Raw genomic sequence first — 23,920 nt, 5'->3', positions numbered from 1 at the left:
TAAGCCCTTGACTCACACACACGAGTTCATGCTGACTGCACGCTACCTGGCTTGATCATATGTAATGTAACAAATACCACTACTGGTCCATTTTTTAAAGATTTATTTAAGAGACAGAGTTAGAGATAAGAGGGAGGGAGAGAGAGACAGAGAGGTCTTCCATCTGCTGGTTTGCTCCCCAGATGGCTGCAACAGCCAAGGCTGGACCAGGAGCCCAGATCTCCATCTGGTTCTCCCACATGGGTAGCAGGGACCCAAGTATTTGGGCACCATCTGCTGCCTTTCAGGGTGCGCGTTGGCAGGAAGCTGGATTGGAAGCAGAGTAGCCAGGACTCCAACCGGAACTCTGATGAGCAATGCAGGCATCTGAAACAGTGACTGGACCACTGTACCCAGTGCCCCCCCCCCCCCCCCCAGTGCAGCGTTTTATTCAAAGTCCATAGATGTGCCAGGCCCTGGACCTCCGCGTCCTTCAAAAGATGACACATATGTGCAGTCAGGTCTAAGGTGGGGGGGGGACCAAGCAAAGAGAGGCCCTTGTGAGCTAGAGCAATGGCTATTTTTTCCAAGGCACCCACTTCATGTGTTTCTCAACGCTACACATGAGTGGACCTGGACTTTCATTTTTAGCCTGCTCCATCCTCCCTGGCTAGAGTGATCCTTGGGCATATTTGAGACTCACTCATCTGGGGAGGTGAGACATTGAGCTGTCAGGGGCCAAGGCTTTATGTCACACAGGGAGAAGGGTTCTGTGTCCAGTGTCTGCTGCCTAATTTTTAGAAACTGAGCTCTGTGTTAGATACATGTATCCATGCACTTGGAAAGCAGAAGACAGAGTTATTTGAAGCTAAGTCTGAGCTGGCGCAGGGGATCAAGGGAGTCCTTGTCTTCACGTGTCACACAGACGGGTCATTTGAGAATCTCTTGGGAAGTAAGTGGGTTAAGCACGGAGTGGAGTCATGTCAAGTCTGCAGGATAAGAGCTGGGGGTAATAGCTAAGACACCAAGAAAGGTTGTGATAGGCCAACGTCAGGAACGTTTTAATCTGTGTAGACTTGACAACTGCATGAAAGGGTTCTGGGGGAATAGTTCATAGTGGGCAAACCCCAGGAAGACACACCTGATGAGGAAGAGAATTCGCTCGAGCCGTACGCAGCACCCCACTGCCAGCCACAGCACTCGGGCTCCCGTGGAGTTGTGCAGGAGTGGACTGTGCCACGAGGCTCCACAGGCTCCTGCGTGCCCCATTCTTGCGGCACAGTCAGCCCTCCGTATCCACGGGTTCTGCGTCCATTGGCTCAACCAACCACGGCTAGAAAACATTCAGGAAAACAAACCCACTGGTCTATGCAGAACAATCAGATTTTTTGGTCATTATTCCCTAAGTAATACAGTTTAACAACTGTTTACATAACATTTAAGTACTAGACATAATCCAGAGATGATTTAAAATCCACAGGAGAATGTGTGTGTTTTATATAAATACTGCTGTTTCATATAAGGAACATGGGCGTCCGTGGATTTGGACATCTGCTGGGGGCCACGGACCGGTCCTCCATGCATACTGGGGGCCAACTGTACACCCCTTGGTCATATTCTTTACCTGTTCTGTGCCTGTGTCCTCAGCCCACCACAGGGTTACTCTGAAGTTGCCGGATTGCGTCTAGAATGCTCAGTGTGGTCCTGGCATGCGTGGTGTCTGCTGTTAGACTCGAGCTTGGTTCTCTGCACATCTAGGAAGAATAAAGCCCCCGAGTGTTTCAAGCATCACGTTTTAGCCCCCAGTCTCTGTTTTGTCTTTTCAGGAACAGCAGACGACGGCGTGACTTTCCATCACAAGAGGAATTTTTTTTTTTAAATCAGAATTTGTGAGAAGGTGAAAGCCCTGGAATGTTTAGGAAAAGGTCTCAGGGGCCATGGTGACAAGGTCTTAAACTATTTCAGGGGAGTCTGAGTAGACAGCTGGTGTGAGAACCCGACCCGTGCGTCCAGAGAACGGAGACTGCAGCCTAGCCTCGGGTGCGTCTCTAACCTGAGTGTCCCCTCTTCCGGAGAGGGCGCTCCCCGAAGGATGCAAAGACACTGGACTGGATTGCTTCCAGGATCCCTACTCCAGCTGCAGACTTCTAGGTTTAACTCCTTTTAAACTCGGCCCTCTCAGCCGTGCTTCCTAGGCTGGGTTCAAGCGCGGACTCGCGGTCCCGGAGAGGCGTAACTAAAGCCGCACCGAGACCGCTTCTACAGTCTCCTGTTGGCTGGAATTGCCACTGAGTGAACTCCAGGTCTTCTAGGCCAGGCACCTGCTGATTCCTCCAAATGACTGGTTAACAGCAAGTAACAGTACAGAGCTTTCAAACCAGTAATCCTTACCAACAGGTAAAAATCCAGCTTACCTTTTACAAAACACGAAATTAACACACTTGTACTTTGCTTTCTTGTAGGCTATTCTCATGGATCACAACTGCCCCATTAAAACAAAGATGTACACTCAGAGTAACATCCAGTCTTATCCACTCGGTGAGGAGGAAGAATCCGAAAGTGACTGAGACTCACATACTCCAAGTGTTTAATTGTATAAAAGTGTCTCCCGTGACCTGACTCGTCCAGAACCATCTTAGTCATGCCATGCATCCCTGGCGAGAGAGTAAACCAACCAAAGGTTATTATTTCTTTTCCATGGTTATGATTGATTGCCAATAGCCTTATAAAGAAAAAGCTTTTCTAAGGGTTTGTATAAATAGTGTTGAAACTTTATTTTAAGTATTTGATTTTATTAAATATTATACAATATATTTTCACGAAATATGTAAATCTATAAATATTTGAATCCAAATCAAGTATTTTTTAACTTACATTCACAAACACTTGGGCAAAAAAAATCTTATATTTTTTCTGAATATTGGTGACGAGTGTTTAAAGCATACACTGAGACTTTTCCGACAATGAGAAAGTAGAAGTCTGAAAAACAGAATCGAGTAAGACAGCGTTAAGTTACATAGTGACACTGAATGAGTGTTGCTAATTTGACGTGTAATTACCATCCATATATTCGTTAGAAGCTAGTTAAGTACAGAGGACAAAGACTTGAATCAGCCATCTATTGGATTTATCCATAAATCTCAGCTGGCATAGATTTCCTATGTCATTACCTGCCTGGAAAGAGATGGCTGTCAATTATGTTGACTTTTCATGTGGTTGGTGGTAAACGTTAAAGCCACAAGGGAAAAACAGGATTCTGGAAACAGAGAAAAGCACCCACGCATTCAGTTATGAACTAGCTTTCCTGTTAAGATGTACTTTTTTATGAGATAAAAGAAAATTCAAAGTGTACCTTACACCGTCAGCTATACTCAAGCATGGTATAGTTTATCAACACCAAGTTCAAGTTTTAGAAAAGCAAACTTAAAAAGCTGCTGTGATGGGAGAAATCAGATTGTTTCTAGATCATCCAAGTGTTTTCTAGGGATCTGTTAATTTGGGGTTGTCGGAAACTATTTCTTTCCAGACTCCTGAAAGTTGTTCTTATCTTTAGTGTAAAAACAAATTTTAAAAGAAGGTAAAGGAATGAAATTGTTTATGTCCTGAATCACTTTAGGAGAAGAGACAAACGTAGGGTGGTCAGAACACATCCCCTTTCCCAGAAAGAAAAGAAAAAGCAAACATCTAAAAATGTGCCCCATGTCATCTAGTGTGCTGTGTCCTGTAGTTTTTCTAAGCATGATAGCATTGATGTGCCTTTTCTGTGAACAGCAAATACAGTTAGTGAATAATTGCCAGTCTCATTGTTCTGTATGATTGGAGAGTGAAAAAGCGTGGAATACATCTCCAGTATAATACTTAATTCAGCAGTTCTGTAATCAAAAGTTCGCCTAATGTCGGTTTTATTAAGCTGAGTTGTGCTTGTGTTCACCTGGACATCGAGGAGCAAACAATTTTAGAAGAGACTCAGCAAACTACTTGTTCTCTAGGGTGAAGCGGCTAAGACTTCCCTTTGCTTTGTGAACCTTTTCTGGGGGGCTTGTGACAATTTGAAGCCTGGTTTCCAAGCAGCTTCATGCAACCATGCTTCCTGCTAATTGACATTGGGCAGTTCACACACGTGTGCCCTTTTGGGAGATGGCTCTGGCGGGGAGGAACTCTTATGTGACTAAAAAAAAAAAGGCAGGAGCAGTGCTATTTCCACAGGGGGACAGCCTTCAGCACTGGTTCTCTTGGAGTTTGTGGCCCTCCTTGCCACCAGTACCACATAGTTTCTTCCTGTTTTATTTTTGCCCTTAAGGCCTCAGCTTGTGAGGCTGGCGAAAGCTGGCCTGCTACTGATCTGGCAGGAGCTATGCATTTTACAGAACTGCTTTGTGAGCAAGGGATATGTTCTATATGAGGGGAAAAAATGACAAGGTCTTGAATGTTCTGGGCTAGCCAGACTGTAGAGGGTTTTCTTTTTTTGATTACAGCTACAGAACAAAACACAGTTCTCCAAACATTTGTTTGAAAAGTTTTTTTTTTGGTGGTGGTGGTTGGTGCCTGGTAATAGAGAAACATCTTAAAAGAATATTCAACCATTTCTACTGACTCCTAAGTGTTATCTGTCCAAATCATGTTTTATGGTTTACTTAATAAATATTCTCAACACCGTACCATGCCTATTTGTATTCCTTTATAAACCAAATATTGCTGTTGGAATAAAATACATGATATTGTTTTGACGTGGGTAATGTTCTGTTATGCTTGTGAGCATCAGGTAAGAGCAATTCCAGGTTAGTTTGAAGTCATTTTTGGCTTTCTATAATTGTGGAACTACCCACATTAATGTGGGAGGGGGAGCAGCAAATTATCCTTGCATCTCTAAATTTCTGTGGTTGTCCTGGTAACTGAACATATGATGTCCAGCCAACTGACATAACAGCTTAACTTGGGGCCCCCAGATGCCTATACATTCTCTAAAACCTGTGGAATTTGGGACGTTTTGAATGGCTTTTAGCTTTTGTAGCTCAGTTTGTGAGCTTTAATCGGCTAATAAAAGGGATCCACAACTCAAAAAGGATTAGGGGAATCTTATTTTGTTGCTGGTAAAGCTGTTATGTTAACTTAGAATTTCTAAGTCCCCTAAAAGTGAATAAACTTAAAATCACTTAAATATATTGTCTTGAGAGGGAGAGAAAGAACGAGTGTTCCCATGTACTGTTTCCCTAAATGTTTCCAACAGCTGCAGCTGGGCCAGGCTGAAACCTGGAGCCCAGAACTCAACGTAGGTCTCCCAAGTCAGTGGCAAGGACCTAAGCACTTGAGCCACCACCTGCTGCCTCCCAGGGTGTACAGTAACAGGGAGTTGAATTGGGAGGATTCAAATCCGGGTACTCTGATATGGGATACTATGTCTCAACTTGCTAGGCCAGAGGCCCATTTCCAAACACTTCAGATTTTATTCTTTATTAAAATCTCAGGGCCAACTAGTTTCAAACTGCCTTTCAAAAAATTTAAATATAGTTAAATTTTGAGTTTGACAGTAGCACCCAAAATATCCACAGTATTTCAACAAGTTCCCATGTTGAATATAAGGCTTGATATTAAGAAATGTAGCATTTAATGATTTTAAAATAATGTTAATTTTGCTCAGTATGTCTAATATTTCATCTAAATATCAAAGTATGTACTTTAAATAGACTAATTACTAATATATATAGCACAGGCAGTCCCACAAATCTGATATTTCACAGGTTAAACAGTTAAATTTTAATGCCTATAGGCAGTTTGCAAAACAGTTATTTTGTTTAGCAAAAGTGGAATCTGTATGCACTGTATTCCACGGCGATACAACAGTTACCTTTTTTAGATGTTGTCAAATGAAGATTTCTTGTTTTCTGCAATAGGCTTTATTATTTCTTAGCTATTGATAACATAGCATGGCAGCAAGATTACATCGGTAATGTAATATAATACAACTGTTTTCATTGAAGCCATACATCTTACTATACTCTAGGCTGTTTGGAGTGTTCCCCCCTTGCACTAAGGTACAACTGTGATGCCGCCACTGCCTCTTCCAGTAGATATAAAATATTGCACTACATTGAAGATATACTTTACCAATGTCATTAGCAGCATTACTGAGCTTTCCGTAACTGGGGTTCTACAGAGTTAAATACTTTTAAAATGAGAAGATTCTTAGGTGAAACCAAGTGTTAACATTATTTCTACAGCTCTTTCAAATGCAGCAGTTTCAGCAGTATGCTTGGGTATCACTACACTTCCATGGTTTAATCCATAAACACCAGCCACTTACAGACACCCCACTTCCCAGGCTGTCAATGGTAGGTTACTGTTTACAAGACGAAACATGGTTATACATCAGGTAGATTGAGTAAGCATACTGAAACAACATTTTAGCGTTCAGAGAATTCGGTGTGTCATCTTCCATAGCAGTGTCCTCTTAAAATGCAAGCATGCTTAAATAAACAACAGAAAGAGGGGCATACAGATATATTTTTGTTATAAACTTAGCCAAGAAAAGTATTTAGTGTCCTAATATTTCACTTAAACAACAGGAGTGACCATTAGCTATTGGTTTTAAGTGGAGTAATAACTTTTCTACCCGCAAAAACATTCTCTGTTAAGCGAGACCTTTGATGTGTACGGTCCTGTACTATTCAAAGCACTTCTGTGGCTACACCGCTGTTTTCCTCATAATCCTGTGATGTGGTTCATCTTTCCTACTTTAGAGACGGGGAGCTGCAACACGGGGCCTTTTTGTGATTTGCCTATGGTCAAACAGTTCTTTAATGGAAGCCCTTGAACTTAAACTCTTGGCATCCTGGACTAAAAACCTGAGTCACAATTTTTAATAGTATACTATACTTTTTTTTTTGCCAGCTATAAAAGCTGTCCCACTAAATTCCTGTCAGTTTCACTACATATTAACTATCGCAGCAGTTACCTACAAAAGGGAAAAACACAATCTTTCAGAGTACGTAACAGGCCCAAGCTTGCATGTTTTCCTCACTCATGTGTTACTGGAACCCCCAAGATGGAATATCGGAGTACATCCTCACTTCAGAGAACTGGTCCCAATTCCTGTGTGTCTGTGTGGTCCATTTTTATTTAACTTAGCAGTCTGAGTTACAGTGGTATTCAGAATGATCACCATTTCTTTAAGCCTGTAAGATGCCAGATGAAGCAAAAAATATATTTTGCATGATTCTTCACAACACACTCCTGCATGAACATGTTTTAAAACAAAACCAGCCAAAACTTAACAGTCATTTTAAGAACAGTCCTCTGAAACTTGAAATATCCTTGTACATGCTTTATTTCCTATGGGAGAACTGAAGATGAAAAAAATCATCATGAGTATTTAAAACTTCCACTTAAAAGGAAAGCGTCAACATTTTGAAAGATATTTCAAAATCCTACTGGTTACTGCTTTTCAGTAATTAAAATTTGTTATCCTACAAAATTATTGACCAACTACATTCTGTAATTCCCAATTATATGTTGTTTTTTCAGTGCAAGCTCTTCAAAGTAATCACTTATTTTTACTTTAGCTGCACAAAAACTTTAGAAAAAAATTTCACAAAGCATAGAAAGCAATATATGTAATTTGTTTTTACTAAATCAGCATAACAGACTAAAGCTGTGCATCTGCTTTTATGTTACATTTGGCAAAACAGAAACCACCCTCCTGAACCCCCAAATAACAAAATCTCAGGTCTATCGGGATGATAAACTTCCTAACACAAAACAATGAGTCCTTTCATGACTGCTACTGTCACTCCGGGCATGCAGCAAGCCTGTGATGGAAATGAAAGGTTTCAAGACTAGACAGTATCCTACCTAAAACTAATTCAAAAACTAAAAGGAAGGAGAATACAGCGAGGCATCACACATACACAAACATGGAAAGTTAGCTTATTACATAATTACACAATTAGAAAAAGGTAAAAATAAATTAGTAAAAATGAATTCCCAGTATAAACCCAAAAAAGCATAGCTATAAATGCAACCCGAAACCACCAATTTAGTGAGCTGGTCATGTTTTTGCAGGAAAACAACCTTTTTCATTCTTGTTCTTACACAAGTAACTCTAGAGAAGCAGGCCAGAGTGCATTGTAAGAGGAGTTTAACGTGGTTGTAGCTGAGTACTTGAGATGCGACCTTCCCCCAGTCATTTAAAAGTTGAAGCAGCTTTTGTGTTACACAGACTCAGAGGGGCCAAACAAGTCATCTGATATGCTGCTGAAAGGCTGCGCGTCTATTAGCTGGCTTATTTCGTTATCAAGGTCCTCTTCTGCATCATCTGTGTACTTGCTTGCTTTTTTGGAGTGCTGGTCTAAAGACAGGCTTTCTAAAGTTTCGATATCTTCAATGCCTGCTCTGTAGTGGATCATAAGAAGGGTGAGAGCTTGGAGTCTTTCACCTGATTTAGCTAAAGCAGCAGAAAGAAGGGATTTTTTCCTTGTATCAGTTGTCTCTTTTTCTTCTCTAACAAGGGAATTATTGTGTTCCAACTCCTGATCAATTTCATTCTGCAGTTTATCCAACATGAACTCCAGTTTCTGGACCCTCTCCTCTGTGGGCAAGCCCCGGTACAGGTCCCGGCCGATTTCCTTGACTGCAATGAAAACGCTGTCATCCAGCCCGCCTTCCTTTCTCACTAACTTGATGCCTGCACTGCTTCCCCGTTTGGAAGGACTGTTTGGACCACAGACCTCTGTGTCACTGCCTTCATTGTCTGATGTATTGGGTGTGTGTTTTGGTGAAGGTTCTGCAAGATCAGTTCCTGGTTCAGAAAGGCGAGTTTTAGAGACTTGACGCAAATTTAACAGACGTGAGCTAGTATTGATGATGTGTCTGGTTAGACCTGTTGTTCTATTGACTGACTTGTTAGCTTCTGCATCAACACGAGGCAGGCCGACAAGGGGTTCCTGTCCGTCCAGCCTGAGGTTTTTCAGGGTCCGGTCTATTCGCCTGTCAGTTGCTCCGCAAAGAGGAGTCTCGGCCAGACACTTTTCTTGACATTTTTTATGGCAAACATACGCACAGAACATACACTGGGAAGCAGCTTTAGTCCAGACTTTTTTCTTACAGTAATCGCACCAAGTTGGGTTCTGGAACTGGGTATCCTGGAAATTGTGTTTATTTTCTGTGAAACCCATCTGCCCAGTAAGGTGCTCTTCTTTAGGGAGAGCAGAAACTTCTTCCACCAAATGCAGTTCTTTTTCTTTTTCTATGTTAGGAACTATATGGTGGTCTGGTTCTCCTTCCTTCAGATATTTGAAGTGAATAGTAATGTCACCAAAGCAGAATTTGTCATTGAATCCCTTTTGCACACTCAGATTGCGTAGTGCAGTTCTAGTGACAATAGCCTTAGGGGAGGGGGCTTCCAGTCTGAACTTTGAAAGGTATTCCATGTTTGATGTAGCTAGGCATCCTAAAGCCACCTCTTCAAGTTTTAAACTAATGTGTCCTAAACAGATGAGACCCCCCAACTTGAAAGGATCCTTGCACCACAATGCAACGTTTAAGTATCTGTGGCAGGCTTCTATGTCAAACAAACAGGATGCTCTGGTTCTTGTCCATTTTCCCAGCTTATTACGATAAAGAATTTCTGACGATTCCCATGTCTGACGATCATCCGAACTCTCCTTGGTAGGGCAGGAACTTTCTGAAGCAAATTCTTTCGCCACTTCTTGCTTTGCTGCAGCTGGCTTGGGTACAGTGGCATCTTCTCCGTGTTCCACAGCTTTTGCTTGCTTTTCAGCAGCTCTGTCTGCAGCAGCGGGGGGCAGCGCCTTCTCTAGCTTGTCAACAGGAACATCTGGTTCTGCCTGATTTGGGGCATCAGCAGACGGCAAGGGAACTTTCACTTGGGGTCTTGGTGGCACAGGTGGTTTGACAGTGGATCCTTGGGTAGGTTTTGACACTTGCGCTGGATCTGTTACCTCAAAAGTTTTTAGAGTTGAGGGTTTTCCTTCTTTGGGTGGGATTTTTGGTGGTAGTGGGTGACTTCCTGCAACTAACTTACGGTTTAAAACTGGTGATATAGCTCCAAGGGGTTTAATAGAAAGCGTTGTTGGAGTGCGTTTGGGACTATGACTCAATGACTGTGCCTCATCTTTGAACTCACTTTGTGTTCTGACATCACCTGCCAAGTCTTCAAATTCAGAATCCAGGTCTCTGTTTTCAGCATCTATTGCCAATCCAGGGGCTTCCTCTTCATAATTCGGTTGACACGTGCTTGACAGGAAGTTTTCTTCCAGCTGGCCAAAGTTCTCTTGCAGCACTGCGCCTGCATTACTCTGGCCAACAGGCCTTTCATAGTACACCAGGACTCGGTCACCAGCCTGCTTGATGAGCTTCAACACTTGCAGTGTCGATGTTATTTTCACACCTGTTTTAAGACATTTAAAGGGAATTCATGTAGATTATTGCAATAAAATTGCCTACAATTGTTGAATATAAATGTCATTACCTCATGGTTATTGAACTAATGGAGAAGAAACAGGGAAACACCAAAAATTTTTTATTTGGCTTTTGGATGACTGATTTGCAAAGCTGGGCACACTGCTACCCTGGAAATGTCAACCGTTTAGAACCAGATGTAACACAGTTCCTCTGACAGTTCCAAGCTGCTGAGCTCCTAACTGCTTTGATCCCCTCTGGGGTTACAGACAACAGATTTCTCAGTGTGAGCTGAAGAGGTGAGCAGAGGGAGACCCACTGGAAAGGATTCCACTAATGCTGAAACCAGACTCCCATTGAGGGGAAGTGCCCAATATTCTAGTGATGACAAGCTATGTGACAAATGAGTCAAATGAAGACTAAAGCTTGAAATAAATACAGTAAAATACTCCTCTATGAATAGTGGACTGTTTCACAGATTCTTTTCAGCCCTGCACATCAAACTCATCTTTTCCAGGACCAAAAAGAACGCTAAGGGATAAACTGCTTTAAAGTTACTCAAGTTGGAATGCTCTCCCACTGCAGTTGCTTGGGGAAGATGAGGCTTTCAACTTTCATAGCTTGGAAAACTTTCCACATCCAAGATCCACTTTCAGTTCATCTCTGACCAGTCTCCTATTTTTTTTTTTTTAAACTCTTATAATCTGGTCTGCTAAGTGGGTATTTTTAGGTAATTTCCCAGCCCAGTGATTCCTTCTTTCTTTTCATGGTCCTGTTGCTCTGATGCCACCTACTCTTCTACGCGGCCTAAGTCCAAGATTACATGATGTTTCGATTTGTTGAGCCCTCTCCTCTTCTACTCTATTCCTGCCTTTTTGGCAGCTTTGCTAGTCTCACCATCTCCCTTTCCTGCTCCTCAGCTTACCACTTGGATCCAGCATCAAGCCATGCTAGACATTCAGTGCTCATTTTTTGAATTGTCTCTAAACAACTGAGCCTCCAAAGCACCCGCTTCCAACTTGTCCTGTTCCCCCAAAACCCCCTGCCATACTTTCATTCTACAGATGATGCCACCTTATTTACCAAAAAGATGAACAGGAAACCACCTCTTCTCTTTGCCAATGAAGTTAGTGTTATCTTCTTTCAGAGGAAGAAGTATCCCTTTATCGGTACTGTGGATCCTATTTTCCCATCTCCCTCTGGATTTCCTCAATTATCCTCACTCATTTTTTTCTTTCTTTCTTAAGACCTTCCCTTTCCCTTTGTTTCCATGATGCTGTACTAAATTGATTCTAATCATTTTTCCTGTGGTTTCTTTTTACCCACTTACACCTGCTTTTTATAAAAAACAGTACCAAGGTTTTCCTACCATTAGTTTCCTTAGCCTTTTTGCTAAAGTAATTATGTCCACTCCAATAATTTCAAAAACTATCAATTTGTCTTTGGTTGTTTCCCTTCCTCTTCACTCTAGCCCAGTCTTCCCAACTAACACTGGCTATCACCACCTAGAAGTTTCTTTGGTACCACATCTTCAGCACAGTTAAACCCCTTTTAGACCATCTCATCCTTCTGCCCTCACCACTATGAATCAACCTGCCACTCTCCAGTTAACCCAAGTGGAATCCTGGAGATAGCTGTCCCTATAGCCATTTAGTTGTCAACTGCACCTTGGGCTTCCAGTCCATTTCCCTTCCCTCGTCAGATCCTCCTCAGCGCTGGCCTCAAGTACAGTAACAAACAGTTCTTAACTGCCAGCCCCTGCTCAGACCTTCTGGAATCACAAGCGTCATGCTGCAGGTTTTCTAAAGCTTCAGCTCAGTAACCTTCAGCCTCCAGACTTGATCACCCTGAAATCCAGAGCTTCCTACCATGGTTCTTCATGATTTTTCTAGCTTAACCTACTATTACTTCCCTTGAAACACAGTGTCCCAGCAAAACTGTAGTTTGGCATGCATAAATTAAAAAAGAATCCACCTAATAGTCTGTAGTAAGCAAAAATTTCGACTCAACCTAAATCCATTTTTTTGGTGTGTGACTTCACATCTGCCCTCATCTCATCTCTTCCCCAACCGCTGGGTGCTTTGTACAGATGGCCACTATACCGCTCAGCACTGAGTCATCCAAACTGGAATTTTCTTTTGGAATATTTCAAACATACCCCAAAACTTAGGAAACACCCTTGAGCTTCATATATAACATTTTGCCAATCTTATTTTAACTATCACCAATCCACTATTAAATATTTTTAGAACTACTGCATATTTATATAAATAAGTCAATTATAGCTATAAAATTTTTAAAAAATGCTGCTTGATATGGGACAAAGTTAGTAACACTAAAAGACTACTATAAAAAAATTATAAAAATACACTATAGGGGCCAGTGCCGTGGCTCACTAGGTTAATCCTCCGCCTTGCGGCGCCAGCACACCGGGTTCTAGTCCCAGTCGGGGCGCCGGATTCTGTCCCAGTTGCCCCTCTTCCAGGCCAGCTCTCTGCTGTGGCCAGGGAGTGCAGTGGAGGATGGCCCAAGTACCTAGGCCCTGCACCCCATGGGAGACCAGGAGAAGTACCTGGCTCCTGCCATCAGATCAGCGCGGTGCACCGGCTGCAGCGGCCATTGGAGGGTGAACCAACGGCAAAGGAAGACCTTTCTCTCTGTCTCTCTCTCTCACTGTCCACTCTGCCTGTCAAAAAAACAAACAAACAAACAAAAAAAACCAAAAAACAACAACAACAAAAAAAACAAACACTATAGGATTTCAGTTTGTTTCCTGGGGTTGGGGCAGGAGAAGTAATTCTGTGTAGAAAAAAAAGCCAAAAGAGAGACATAATAAAGTTCTTCTGTTAAGTCTCAAGTTTCTTAACAATCTACATATTATGTACAACATATAGTTCCTAATTTCAATACACTTTTACAAATGTTATATGTAAAGGGATAACTTCTGGCTTTTGGTTCTGCATATATTTATATTGCTTGGATTTATTCATTTCTAATTTTATTTCTTTGAAAAGCAACAGCTGGTGCTGGACTGGGTTGACGCCATGAGCCAGGACTCAATCCAAATCTCCCGTGTGAGCAGCAGAGACCTAGGTACTTGGGCCATTACTGCTGCCTCTCGGGTGCTCATTAGTGGGAAAGGCACTCCAGTGTGAGATGCAGGTGTTCCAAACAGCATTTTAACCAAGTTAAAATGGCCAAATGCCTGCCTCTGTTTACTTCTGATGATATTTACTACTTACGAAACTGAAAACAAAACCCTAAAACAAGATATAAAAAAAAAATTTTATCTTTTTGGTAAAATCAAAATAGGTTATATGTGAATATATAAACTTGACACTGAACTGTAGTTTTAGCTGGGGGAGAATAACTAAGACAACTATGTGATGGATGAGGTTTCTCTTATGCCCTTGTGGTGCATCCATGGGGCTGTAGCAGCAGCATCTGGAAGTTTGATAGAAGCGCAGATCTTGGGCCCTGTTGGTCTGCTAAATCAGATACACATTTTAACACCAAGTCTGGATGACTGGTATTTACATCAAAGTGTGGGAAGCGCTGCTGATGCCATGATCAGAAAGATTTCCATATGACAATGTTGACTTATGTGGGCAACTAAATCATTTTCATGATGGATTTGAATCAAAGACAGAGTTTCTTGAACATATAACTAGGAAAACTGCTGATTTGTGAACTGTCTTATTGTCTTGGCTGTGAAAAAACATGCCACACTGTACATAAAATATAAACTGTGACCAACCACATGTTCAAGAAATCTCTTGACAAGCCTAGAATTGGTTGGTCAGCTATTTAAGGGCCTGAAAAAGCTTGGACTTTCCCCCTACTGCTGTGTATATGAGTCCTGCTGCTCAGCTGTACACATCCAAGCAAACAACCAATCAACAGGGAATTTTTCTTGTTGTTGTTAACAATTCAGTTGACAGGAGACATGCAGGTGACATATTTTCCACTAATGATCAGGGCTGAACTCTGAATAACAGCAATTAACAAATGCTGGCCATTCAGACAATATGGGGCCACAGGACAGTTCAGCTGTATCCTCTCTGTTCATTATTTAATTCAAGTGATAAGGTAAGAGTTACAATTTAGGCTCATGGTAGTAATGCAGAAACGTTACTGTTGATTTGTCTTTTACATTTAACAAAAAATAAATACAGGTGTAGAAGGTGGGAAAGGAAGGAGAATTAGAAAGATTACAAAAAAATGGCCTAAAGATGAAGAAATTTAAAGATTTATACCTTAGGACTAAAATGGCAAATATGTTTTAAACACATTTTTAGGCTTCCTTCAGATTTTTATTTATAATAAACTTACTTTTTTTTTATAACTTTGCAAGCAAAATAAAAAAGTGATTATTAGAATAAGGAAGGGAGTAAAAACTTCCTATTTTCATCCTAATTTCACTGTAAAATACATTGCATATTAGTGTAATTACCTCCAATAGCAATAAGTCGATCTCCCCGCTGAAGATCTGCAATAGCAGCAGGCGAGTTTGGGGCCACCGTTTCAATTATGACGTGTCCAGCATACCCATCAGTTGACTGGACGAGACGAAGCGTAAGTCCAACACTTTGTAAGTTTCCTTTTATTAATTCAACCTTTGATAAAGATGAAAAGAAATGAAAACTGACTTAATACATTCATAGTAGTGGAGAAAATAGTTCCATCCTGAGAAGGCTCCATTCTTGCTGCTGATTGTTGTACCACAGTGACTATTATTATGGAGACATAAAGGAGGGAAGAAGGATTTTTTAAAAGATATTTTATTTATCTGTTTAAAAGGCAGAGTGACAGAGAGTAATCTTCTATCCACTGATAAATAGCCACAACAGTCAGGGCTGGACCAGGCTAAAGCCAGGAGCCAGGAACTCCATCTTAGTCTCCCACATGGGTGGTAGGGGCCCAGTGCTCAGGCCATCTCCTGCTGCTTCCCACGTGCGTTAGCTAGGAGCTGGATCAGAAGTGCAGCACTCGCACAGTGCTCTGGTGTGGGCTGCTGGCACTGCAGCATTGGCTTTATCACTGCCACAACTGTCAACCCAGAAATCACTGTTCTAACGATATGAATTAACATACTCCCATACTATACATTTAAGTTATCCCCCCAAAAAACACCCCAAAACAGAAAACACAAATAAACAACACTTTGTCTTCAATGTGTCCAATCCATGACCATTGTATAAAGTTTGTAAATAAAAGGAAAGGTGATGGCTGACACTGTGTTGTAGTGGGTAAAGCCACTGCCTGCAGTGCTGGCATCCCATGTGGGCACCGACTTGAATCCCAGCTGTTCCACTTCCCATTCGGCTCTCTGTTATGGCCTGGGAAAGCAGTAGAAGATGGCCCAAATCCTTGGGCCCCTATACTTGTGTGGGAGACCCAGAGGAAGCTCCTGGCTCTTGGTTTTGTTTTGGCCTGGCTCCAGCTGTTGTGGCCATCTGGGGAGTGAACCAGCAGATGGAAGACCTCTCTCTCTGCCTCTGCCTCTCCCTAACTCTGCCTTTCAAATAAATCTTAAAAAAAGAGATAAAAGTGAAATGAAAAATATTCCTAATCATACTAGGTGGAACTGTTCATCTTTTTATTTTGCAAGATACATGTTAGCAAACTGAGAACTGACTCAGACCTCACACTGTAAATATCATATTGTGAATGCAACTCTGAATCTTGCTTTTCTCAAATATAACATAAATAGTATATGTCTTAGGTGTGCCTTTGAAATTCCACTTTTTTATGGTGTATGGTTGATTCTCTGTATCTACAGGCTCTCTATCTGTGGATTCAACCAACCAGCAACCAAAAATATTTAGAAACAAAAACTGCACCTGTACCGAATATTGTCACTATTTTGTATTTACATAGCATTCACATTGTATTAGGTATTGAAAATAATTTAGAGATGACTTTAAGAATATGTAAGGATGTATATAGGTTATGTGCAAATACTATATCATTATATTAGAAAACTGAGTGCCCATGATTTTTGTTATACACTGGGGGTCCTGGAACTGGTTTCTTATAGATATTACAGGATGACTGTGGATTTTCTTTTTGGGGGAAGGCAAAGGAAAAGAGTTTACATTGTGCTTTATTATGTTACCCTGTTAATGAGACACCCTGCTCTAACTAACTCATTAAGATAATTTTGTTTCTAAACAAATCTGTCATCCAATTTATGAGAGACACATATCCCAGATTAACATCACTTGTGAATTCAGAAAAGCATAAACCATGTTATCTGTCTTCATTCAAATCGATGATTTAAAAAAAGGCTAGAACACCACATCCCTTCAGATGACAAGAATTCAATTGGTGTTTACTGAGTTCAATTACAAATTGCTCTAATTGTATTACCTGCCTACCCACATTTCTTATTTCTGTTCTTCAAGGGTGTGTCATGAGGAACTTTGCAAAAAAACCCTGCTAATATCCACATACATCACTGTCTATGTTGCTTTATAATATAAATACCACTTAGTGAGAAATTCAATTTTCCTACCTAATGATGTTGGCTGATAAAAGATAACTTACTTGTTCTTTAATTTGGGTATTAATACATTTTGTAAAGTTCTTTTTATTTATGATGAAAATCTTAATCTTATTATGCTCCAGAAATGGAAAATGTGGTCAAGTTATGGATTACCTGAAGATTTATAAAATCCCTGAAAAAAACACACAATTTGTGTTTAAAACTCCCCAAACATCCATCTTGCCTTATTATATGGTAAATAATCACTTTATACTATTAAAGTGTTTTTGTTACCAATGCCCTTAAGAACACATTCCAGGAATATAAAAATATTTCTTAGAGAGTGCCAAAGCTGAAAATTTAGAATGCAAACTTTAATAATTACAAAATGCTAAGGACAGCAAATGGGTAAAAACCTACACTGTATGAATATGAGTACTGCAACATTTAAAAATTAACACTTGTAATGTGTTTTGGTAATTTAGTCTTTGCTCTTAAAGTAGAATCAAAGTTGGAGGGATGGGTTCAAGAAGTGAACTAGGGGTCGGCACTGTGGCATAGTAGGTTAAGCCTCTGCCTGTGGCACTGGCATCCCACATGGGCACCAGTTCAAGTCCCAGTTGCTCCACTTCCATCTCGCTCTCTGCTAATGGCCTGGGAAAGCAGCCGAGGAAAGCCTAAGTGCTTGGGCACCTGCACAGCATAGGAGACCTAGAAGAAGCTCCTGGTTCCTGGCTTCAGATTGGCCCAGCTGTTGTGGCCATCTGGGGAATGAACCAGTGGATGAAAGACCTCTCTGTCTCTCCCTGCCTCTTTCTGACTCTCAAATAAATCTTCAAAAAAAAAAAAGGGGGGGAGGGGGCGCCTTGGCTCACTTGGTTAATCCTCCACCTGAGGCGCCAGCATCCCATATGGACACCGGGTTCTAGTCCCAGTTGCTCCTCTTCCAGCCCAGCTCTCTGCTGTGGCCCAGGAAGGCAGTGGAGGATGGCCCAAGTGCTTGGGTCCCTGCACTCATGTGGGAGACTAGGAGGAAGCACCTGCACCCTCATGGGAGACGAGAGAGAGAGAGAGAGAAAGAAGAGAAGAGAAGAGAAGAGAAGAGAAGAGAAGAGAAGAGAAGAGAAGAGAAGAGAAGAGAAGAGAAGAGAGGAGAGGAGGGGAGGGGAGGGGAGGGGAGGGGAGGGGAGGGGAGGGGAGGGGAGGGGAGGGGAGGGGAGGGGAGGGGAGGGGAGGGGAGGGGAGGGGAGGGGAGGGGAGGGGAGGGAATTAAGCAGACCAGCGTGGGGTGCAGTGGGTTAAGCTGCCACCTGCAGTGCCAGCATCCCATATTGGTACCAGTTTGCTCCACTTTCTGATCCAGTTCCCTGCTAATGCACCTGGAAAAACAGAAGATGGCCCAAGTGTTTGGGCTCCTGCACCCACATGGGAGGGGAGGGGAGAGAAGGGGAAAGGAGGGGAGGGGAGGCGAGAAGCTGCTCCTGGCTTCAGCCTGGCCTAGCTCTGGCCCTGTTGAGGCCCTCTGGGGAGTCAATCAACAGATGGAAGATCTCTCTGTCTCCCCCCACTCCAACTCTGCCTTTCAAATAAAATAAATCTTTTTTTTAAGAAAAATTTATTTATTTATTTGACAGAGTTGTAGACAGTGAGAGAGAGAGACAGAGAGAAAGGTCTTCCTTCCGTTGGTTTGCTCCCCAAATGGCCGCTACGGCCGGCGCTGTGTGCTAATCCAAAGCCAGGAGCCAGGTGCTTCCTCCTGGTCTCCCATGTGGGTGCAGAGACCCAAGCACTTGGGCCATCCTCCACTGCCCTCCTGGGCCACAGCAGAGAGCTGGACTGGAAGAGGAGCAGCCGGGACTAGAACCCGGCGCCCATATGGGATACCAGTGCCGCAGGTGGAGGATTAACCAAGTGACCCACGGCGCTGGCCCCCATAAATCTTTAAAACAAATAAAAAAAGAGAAGTAAACTAAGGTTAGTGTAGGTATTCATGTAATTTAGTTTCTTAATTCATAAATATTCAAAATGGAAAGCAAAGTGATTTTAAGTAGGTATAATTAATCAGGGTAAATACTAAACTCTCTCCCTTTTCCCTTAATTTTTACTATTGACTTTTAGTAAATATTATTAATTTCAAATTTAAAAGAGGAATGGAATTAAAACTATTTCTTCTACTTTTCTTTTTTAAAGAAATGTTTTGGCCGGCGCCGCGGCTCACTAGGCTAATCCTCCGCCTTGCGGCGCCAGCACACCGGGTTCTAGTCCCGGTTGCCCCTCTTCCAGGCCAGCTCTCTGCTGTGGCCAGGGAGTGCAGTGGAGGATGGCCCAGTTGCTTGGCCCCTGCACCCCATGGGAGACCAGGAGAAGTACCTGGCTCCTGCCATTGGATCAGCATGGTGCGCCGGCCGTGGCGGCCATTGGAGGGTGAACCAACGGCAAAGGAAGACCTTTCTCTCTGTCTCTCTCTCACTGTCCACTCTGCCTGTCAAAAATAAATAAATAAAAATAAAAAAAATAAAAAATAAAGAAATGTTTTATTTGTTTGAAAGAGTGATGGAGTGGGGTAGGGGGAGGGGGGGGGGGAGAGGAGAGACAGCTCTTCCACCTGCTGGTTCGTTCCCCAAATGGCCACAATGGCAGGGGCTGGTCCAGGTCAAAGCCAAGAGCCTGGAGCTCTGTCTGGGTCCCACATGGGTGGCAGTTGGCCCATCTTCTAGTGCTCTTCCGAGGCCATTAGCAGGGAGCTGGATTGAAATGGAGCAGCTGAGACACAAACTGGTGTCCATATGGGATGCTGGTGCCCCAGGTGGTGGCTTTACCTGTTACGCCACAATGCTGGCCCCAATAATTTTTTTAAAAAACATAGTGAGTTTACTTACCCCGCATCTTATGTGTGCTTGCTTGCCCTTCTGCCATGTGGTAACAAAACACAAAGGGGCCTGCCAAATGCTGGCCCTATATTCTTGGATTTCCCATTCTCCAAACAGTCAAATAAACCTGTCTTGTTTATAATTACCCAGTGCTGCTTTTCTGTTGTAGCAGTAGAAAACAGACTAAGACAAAGGGTTTTTTTTCTTCAGGATAGCTCTTACTTTAATTGTAGGATTTATGTAAGTATTACTTCTGTAATTAGTTCATAATTCATCATTAATTTATATATATTTAAAAAAAGACATTAATTTATTTAAAAGCCAAGAGTTAGAGAGAGAGAGAGGGAGAGACACAAAGAGGAGGAGAAATCTCCCATCTGCTAGTTCACTCCCCAGATAGCTACAATGGCCAGGGCAAGGCTGGACCAAAGCCAGTAGCTTCATTCAGATCTCCCACCTGGCTGGCAGGAGCCCAAGCACTTTTCCCAGGTCATAAGCAGGAAGCTGGCCAAAAAGTAGAGCAGCCAGGACATAAACCAGTGCCCATATAGCATAGTGCACCACAGGTGGTGGCTTTATTGGCTATGCCACAACATCGGCACCCAGCTGGCAGGAAGCTTTTACATTACCTCCTACCTCACTACTGCCAAAAAGAAGCCAGTTAACAAATGTAGATGGAATGAGGTTAGAAAGAAATTGTTCTGTAACCCCTCCCCACACATACAAAGGCAGAGGGACTATTTTATATTAAAAAAAAATAAAATAAATAAAAACAGTACAAAGAGAGACTAAAGAGACATAACCCAAAGCAGAGTACCACATGAATCTTCATTGGATTCTAGGTAAACAACATCAACAAAAACAATACAAACAATATTTTTGGGACATTGGGGACATACAGCTTAGAGGCAAAGTTAGGAAAAGGCTATTTATTAATGTTATTACTAAGATTTACGACTATCAGTGAAAAACAGGGATGCAAAAAGAAATCTAATTTTCAGACTGCAGCGTTCAAACATTAGTTTACAGGATCGAGACTGAGGACCTAAAATGATTTCACAACTACATGATAAAGAAACTGTCTTGGGGCAGTAAGTGGTGCAGCGGTGAAGCTGCTGATTGGGACACCTGCCTCCTGGAGCAGAGTGCTGGACTTCAGTCCAGTCCCCCCATCCTGTATCAGAGTGCTGGACTTCAGTCCCAGTCCCCCCATCCTGTACCAGAGTGCTGGACTTCAGTCCAGTCCCCCCATCCTGTATCAGAGTGCTGGACTTCAGTCCAGTCCCCCCATCCTGTATCAGAGTGCTGGACTTCAGTCCCAGTCCCCCCATCCTGCACCAGAGTGCTGGACTTCAGTCCCAGTCCCCCCATCCTGTATCAGAGTGCTGGACTTCAGTCCAGTCCCCCCATCCTGTATCAGAGTGCTGGACTTCAGTCCCAGTTCCCCCATCCTGTATCAGAGTGCTGGACTTCAGTCCCAGTTCCCCCATCCTGTATCAGAGTGCTGGACTTCAGTCCCAGTTCCCCCATCCTGTATCAGAGTGCTGGACTTCAGCCCCAGTCCCCCTCTCCATTTCAGCTTCCTTGTAGTGAACACTTTAGGAGGCAGCAAGTGATACTAATAGCTGGGTCTCTACCACCTGTGTAGAATACCCAGATTAAGTTTCCAACTCTTGACTTCTGCCTGGTCCAGTCCTGGGTTTTGTAGGTATTTGGGAAGTGAACCAATAAATGGGACATCCCTTTGAAATAAAAAATAAAAAAAAAAGAAATGAAATATTAAAGAAAAAGCCTGTATTATTAGAAGAGACAAAGTGACAGAAATGTCAGCATTTAGCAAGAAGAAAACAACCAGTTCAGATCCACTTGAAGTAATATACTTCCAAACAGTAGAAATTATACTGATGGTGGTAAATATCTACTTTTCACAAAATCCTAAGTTTTAATCCTGTCAGAAGCTTTCCTCTATAAAGAAAACTAAAGATAATATCTGGGTATAAGTGAAAGTAAAAGAAGGGAGGAGGAAAGGAGCAGTAGGGAGAGCAAAATGTAATTTCTTATAGCAGAGTGAAGAAAACAATAAATGTGGAACAATATATTGTTCCTTAGGCTGCTATCATAAACTTTTTATTAAAAACACACAAACAAATGGGAGAAGACTCTCAGTTAATTCCAACAGTCACTAATAGCTTTTCCTTTCTTTTAGGAGGCCAATGAACTGTTCTGAAGTACCAACAAAATCTGGGTGTTCCCTTATTCCTAACAATAAGCTACAATTCAGAAAAAGTTAACATCTATATAACTTCTCTTATAAAATTTTTGTAGATGGTCAAAGTCTGCTCTCTGTTTCTTTTAGAGAATGAAGAAAACCTAGTTCCCTCACTGTCACAAGCAAAAAAATCAACATTTTTTGTGGCATGGGAGACAATAAATAAAGCTACAACACTTCTCTTTCATACAGTGATCTGATTACATACAAGAAACTTGAAAGTTTCAGGCCAAACCTTGCGAGGTCAACTCTGTGGTGATATAAGTTTTAGAAACACCAGGAACCTGATAGTGCTTAAAAAAAAAAAAAAGAAAAAGAAAAAGAAAAAAAAGAAAGAAAGAAACAACAAGGATCCTATCTTTGTCAGAGACTTGTAAGTGTCCTGGTCAATATGTGAACACTAGCTAGCACTGTTTTACAGCGTCTAAGCTAGACTCCAAGAAGGAAGCACAAATATGCCACAAGACATGTATGTTTAAGGTGCAATGGAAATTCAGGGGAGGTGAAGACTGCCTTTGGGTGAATGGTCTGGAGAAGACAGGGTGGGAGAAACTCATTCGAGGTCATAGTAGCATTGATAGAGCAAAAAGATGTAGACAACAAGCCCATCAGGAGATCAATCATCTCTATCAAACAAGACTTAATGGAAGTGAAAACTCCCACCTGTTTGTAACAGAACATTGTTTTAGTAGAAAAACAGTGCTTCATGGATGAGAACAGGATCCAGATATTGTGGTCATAAAATAAAATATCCTACAATGTGAATGTATAAATATGTATAAATACATATAAAGTTTACAAATCTGTTAATATAAATTTGTTGTAAATGCTGTTTCAAACTGTTTCTAACACCTATACTTTGTCGCATAATTTATATTTTATAAGAGAAAAAAAGAAATAAAATTAATAATACTTATTAAATACTGACTACATGCTTAATAAAACAGACACCAACATTTACCAAGTGCTCCCGGCTTCAGGACTGTCTCTACAACTCTCTAATCCTGCATCGTGACCGCGGCAGACAGTCTTGCTTATCTAACCTGGTTTCACGGCCCTGACGCATTAGATGGCACATACCAGATCCAAGTTTGACCAATCAGACTTGCCTTTCTGGAAGTTTGGAATTCTGATTTAGAGGTTCCTTTACTAGGATAACTATACTTGTAGCTGTGACCATCTGTGTATTCTTCTGGACTGGAAAGTGGAGAATGCTTTGAAGAACAAATCACACAAACAGCTCAGAGCAGGGAGAGAAGCCAGCGGACAATGTTCTAGTCTCTGTTTCCAGTTTGTTTCTAAGGCCTGGTTGTACTTGTGCTTAAAGCTGTGCAAAGCCTAATCCAAACAACACGAACAGTGGCCCTAACATATGCCCTTGGGGTCCAGCAAACACTCTGGTATCCTTTTTTGCCTAAATTTTAGTGAGTGTCTGTTTTTTTTTGTAACAGGTTCTAACCTACCAGGCACTGTGTTAGAGACTATTAACACAGTACAATATTTCATTAAACTCAAAAGTGTTACATTAAACTGGAAAGCTACAAATAAACTGTAAAGGTATGTTATACTCTTTGTTGCTCAGCCTATATCAACTGACCTGATTTATGTTGAAACCAAGAAGTAGATTTCTACTGGGGGTAGAAATACTATTTCTATGGCACTCAAAATAAACAAAAAATCAAGTTGAACAATTATCTGGAATTGCAGACGTCTGCTAATTGCATGAGTTGAATCACTGGAGTCAATACACACAGCATTGTGGACAGCCTGTACTTAACTTCACCAAGAATGTCAGTCATGGGTTAAAAAAAAGTCTAGCTCTATGTGCATCCCTCTTGTAGACAGCAATTTGGTAACATCAAGATAGGCTTTAAGAGCTCTCACACGCTGACATCCATC

At 41.8% G+C, this 23,920-nt stretch overlaps 2 protein-coding genes across 6 annotated transcripts in view; one reads left to right on the top strand and one right to left on the bottom strand.

The window, feature by feature from the left end:
- SLC18A2 (solute carrier family 18 member A2) overlaps positions 1-4,637 on the top strand; it is a 35,418-nt gene extending 30,781 nt beyond the window's left edge. Inside the window, exon 16 of the mRNA XM_051824209.2 lies at positions 2,442-4,637. Coding sequence (XP_051680169.1) covers positions 2,442-2,546 — 105 coding nt within the window. The 3' untranslated portion in view covers positions 2,547-4,637. The remainder of the gene's footprint in view (positions 1-2,441) is intronic.
- The window catches only part of PDZD8 (PDZ domain containing 8), a 107,395-nt gene that overhangs the window by 14,668 nt on the left and 68,807 nt on the right, over positions 1-23,920 (bottom strand). The window contains exons 4-11 of one of the 5 annotated variants that reach the window (XR_011382763.1): positions 14,849-15,011; positions 8,047-10,384; positions 3,150-3,235; positions 2,854-2,958; positions 2,394-2,633; positions 1,604-1,733; positions 1,121-1,312; positions 87-346 (exon numbers count right to left, since the gene is read on the bottom strand). Coding sequence is in view for 1 of the 5 variants with exons in the window: in XM_002718680.5 (XP_002718726.1) it covers positions 8,187-10,384; positions 14,849-15,011 (2,361 nt within the window). In the remaining 4 variants the exon portion in view is untranslated. Of the gene's footprint in view, positions 1-86; positions 347-1,120; positions 1,313-1,603; positions 1,734-2,393; positions 2,634-2,853; positions 2,959-3,149; positions 3,236-7,285; positions 10,385-14,848; positions 15,012-23,920 lie in introns of those variants that run through there. The other 4 variants (XR_011382761.1, XR_007911132.2, XR_011382762.1 and 1 more) reach the window with 4 other exon arrangements.

The sequence above is a fragment of the Oryctolagus cuniculus genome, chromosome 15 (assembly GCF_964237555.1).
Source record: "Oryctolagus cuniculus chromosome 15, mOryCun1.1, whole genome shotgun sequence".
Lineage (NCBI taxonomy): Eukaryota > Metazoa > Chordata > Mammalia > Lagomorpha > Leporidae > Oryctolagus > Oryctolagus cuniculus.
The sequence above is the reverse complement of the archived record's forward strand: the minus strand, read 5'-3'. Positions and strand labels throughout refer to the sequence as shown.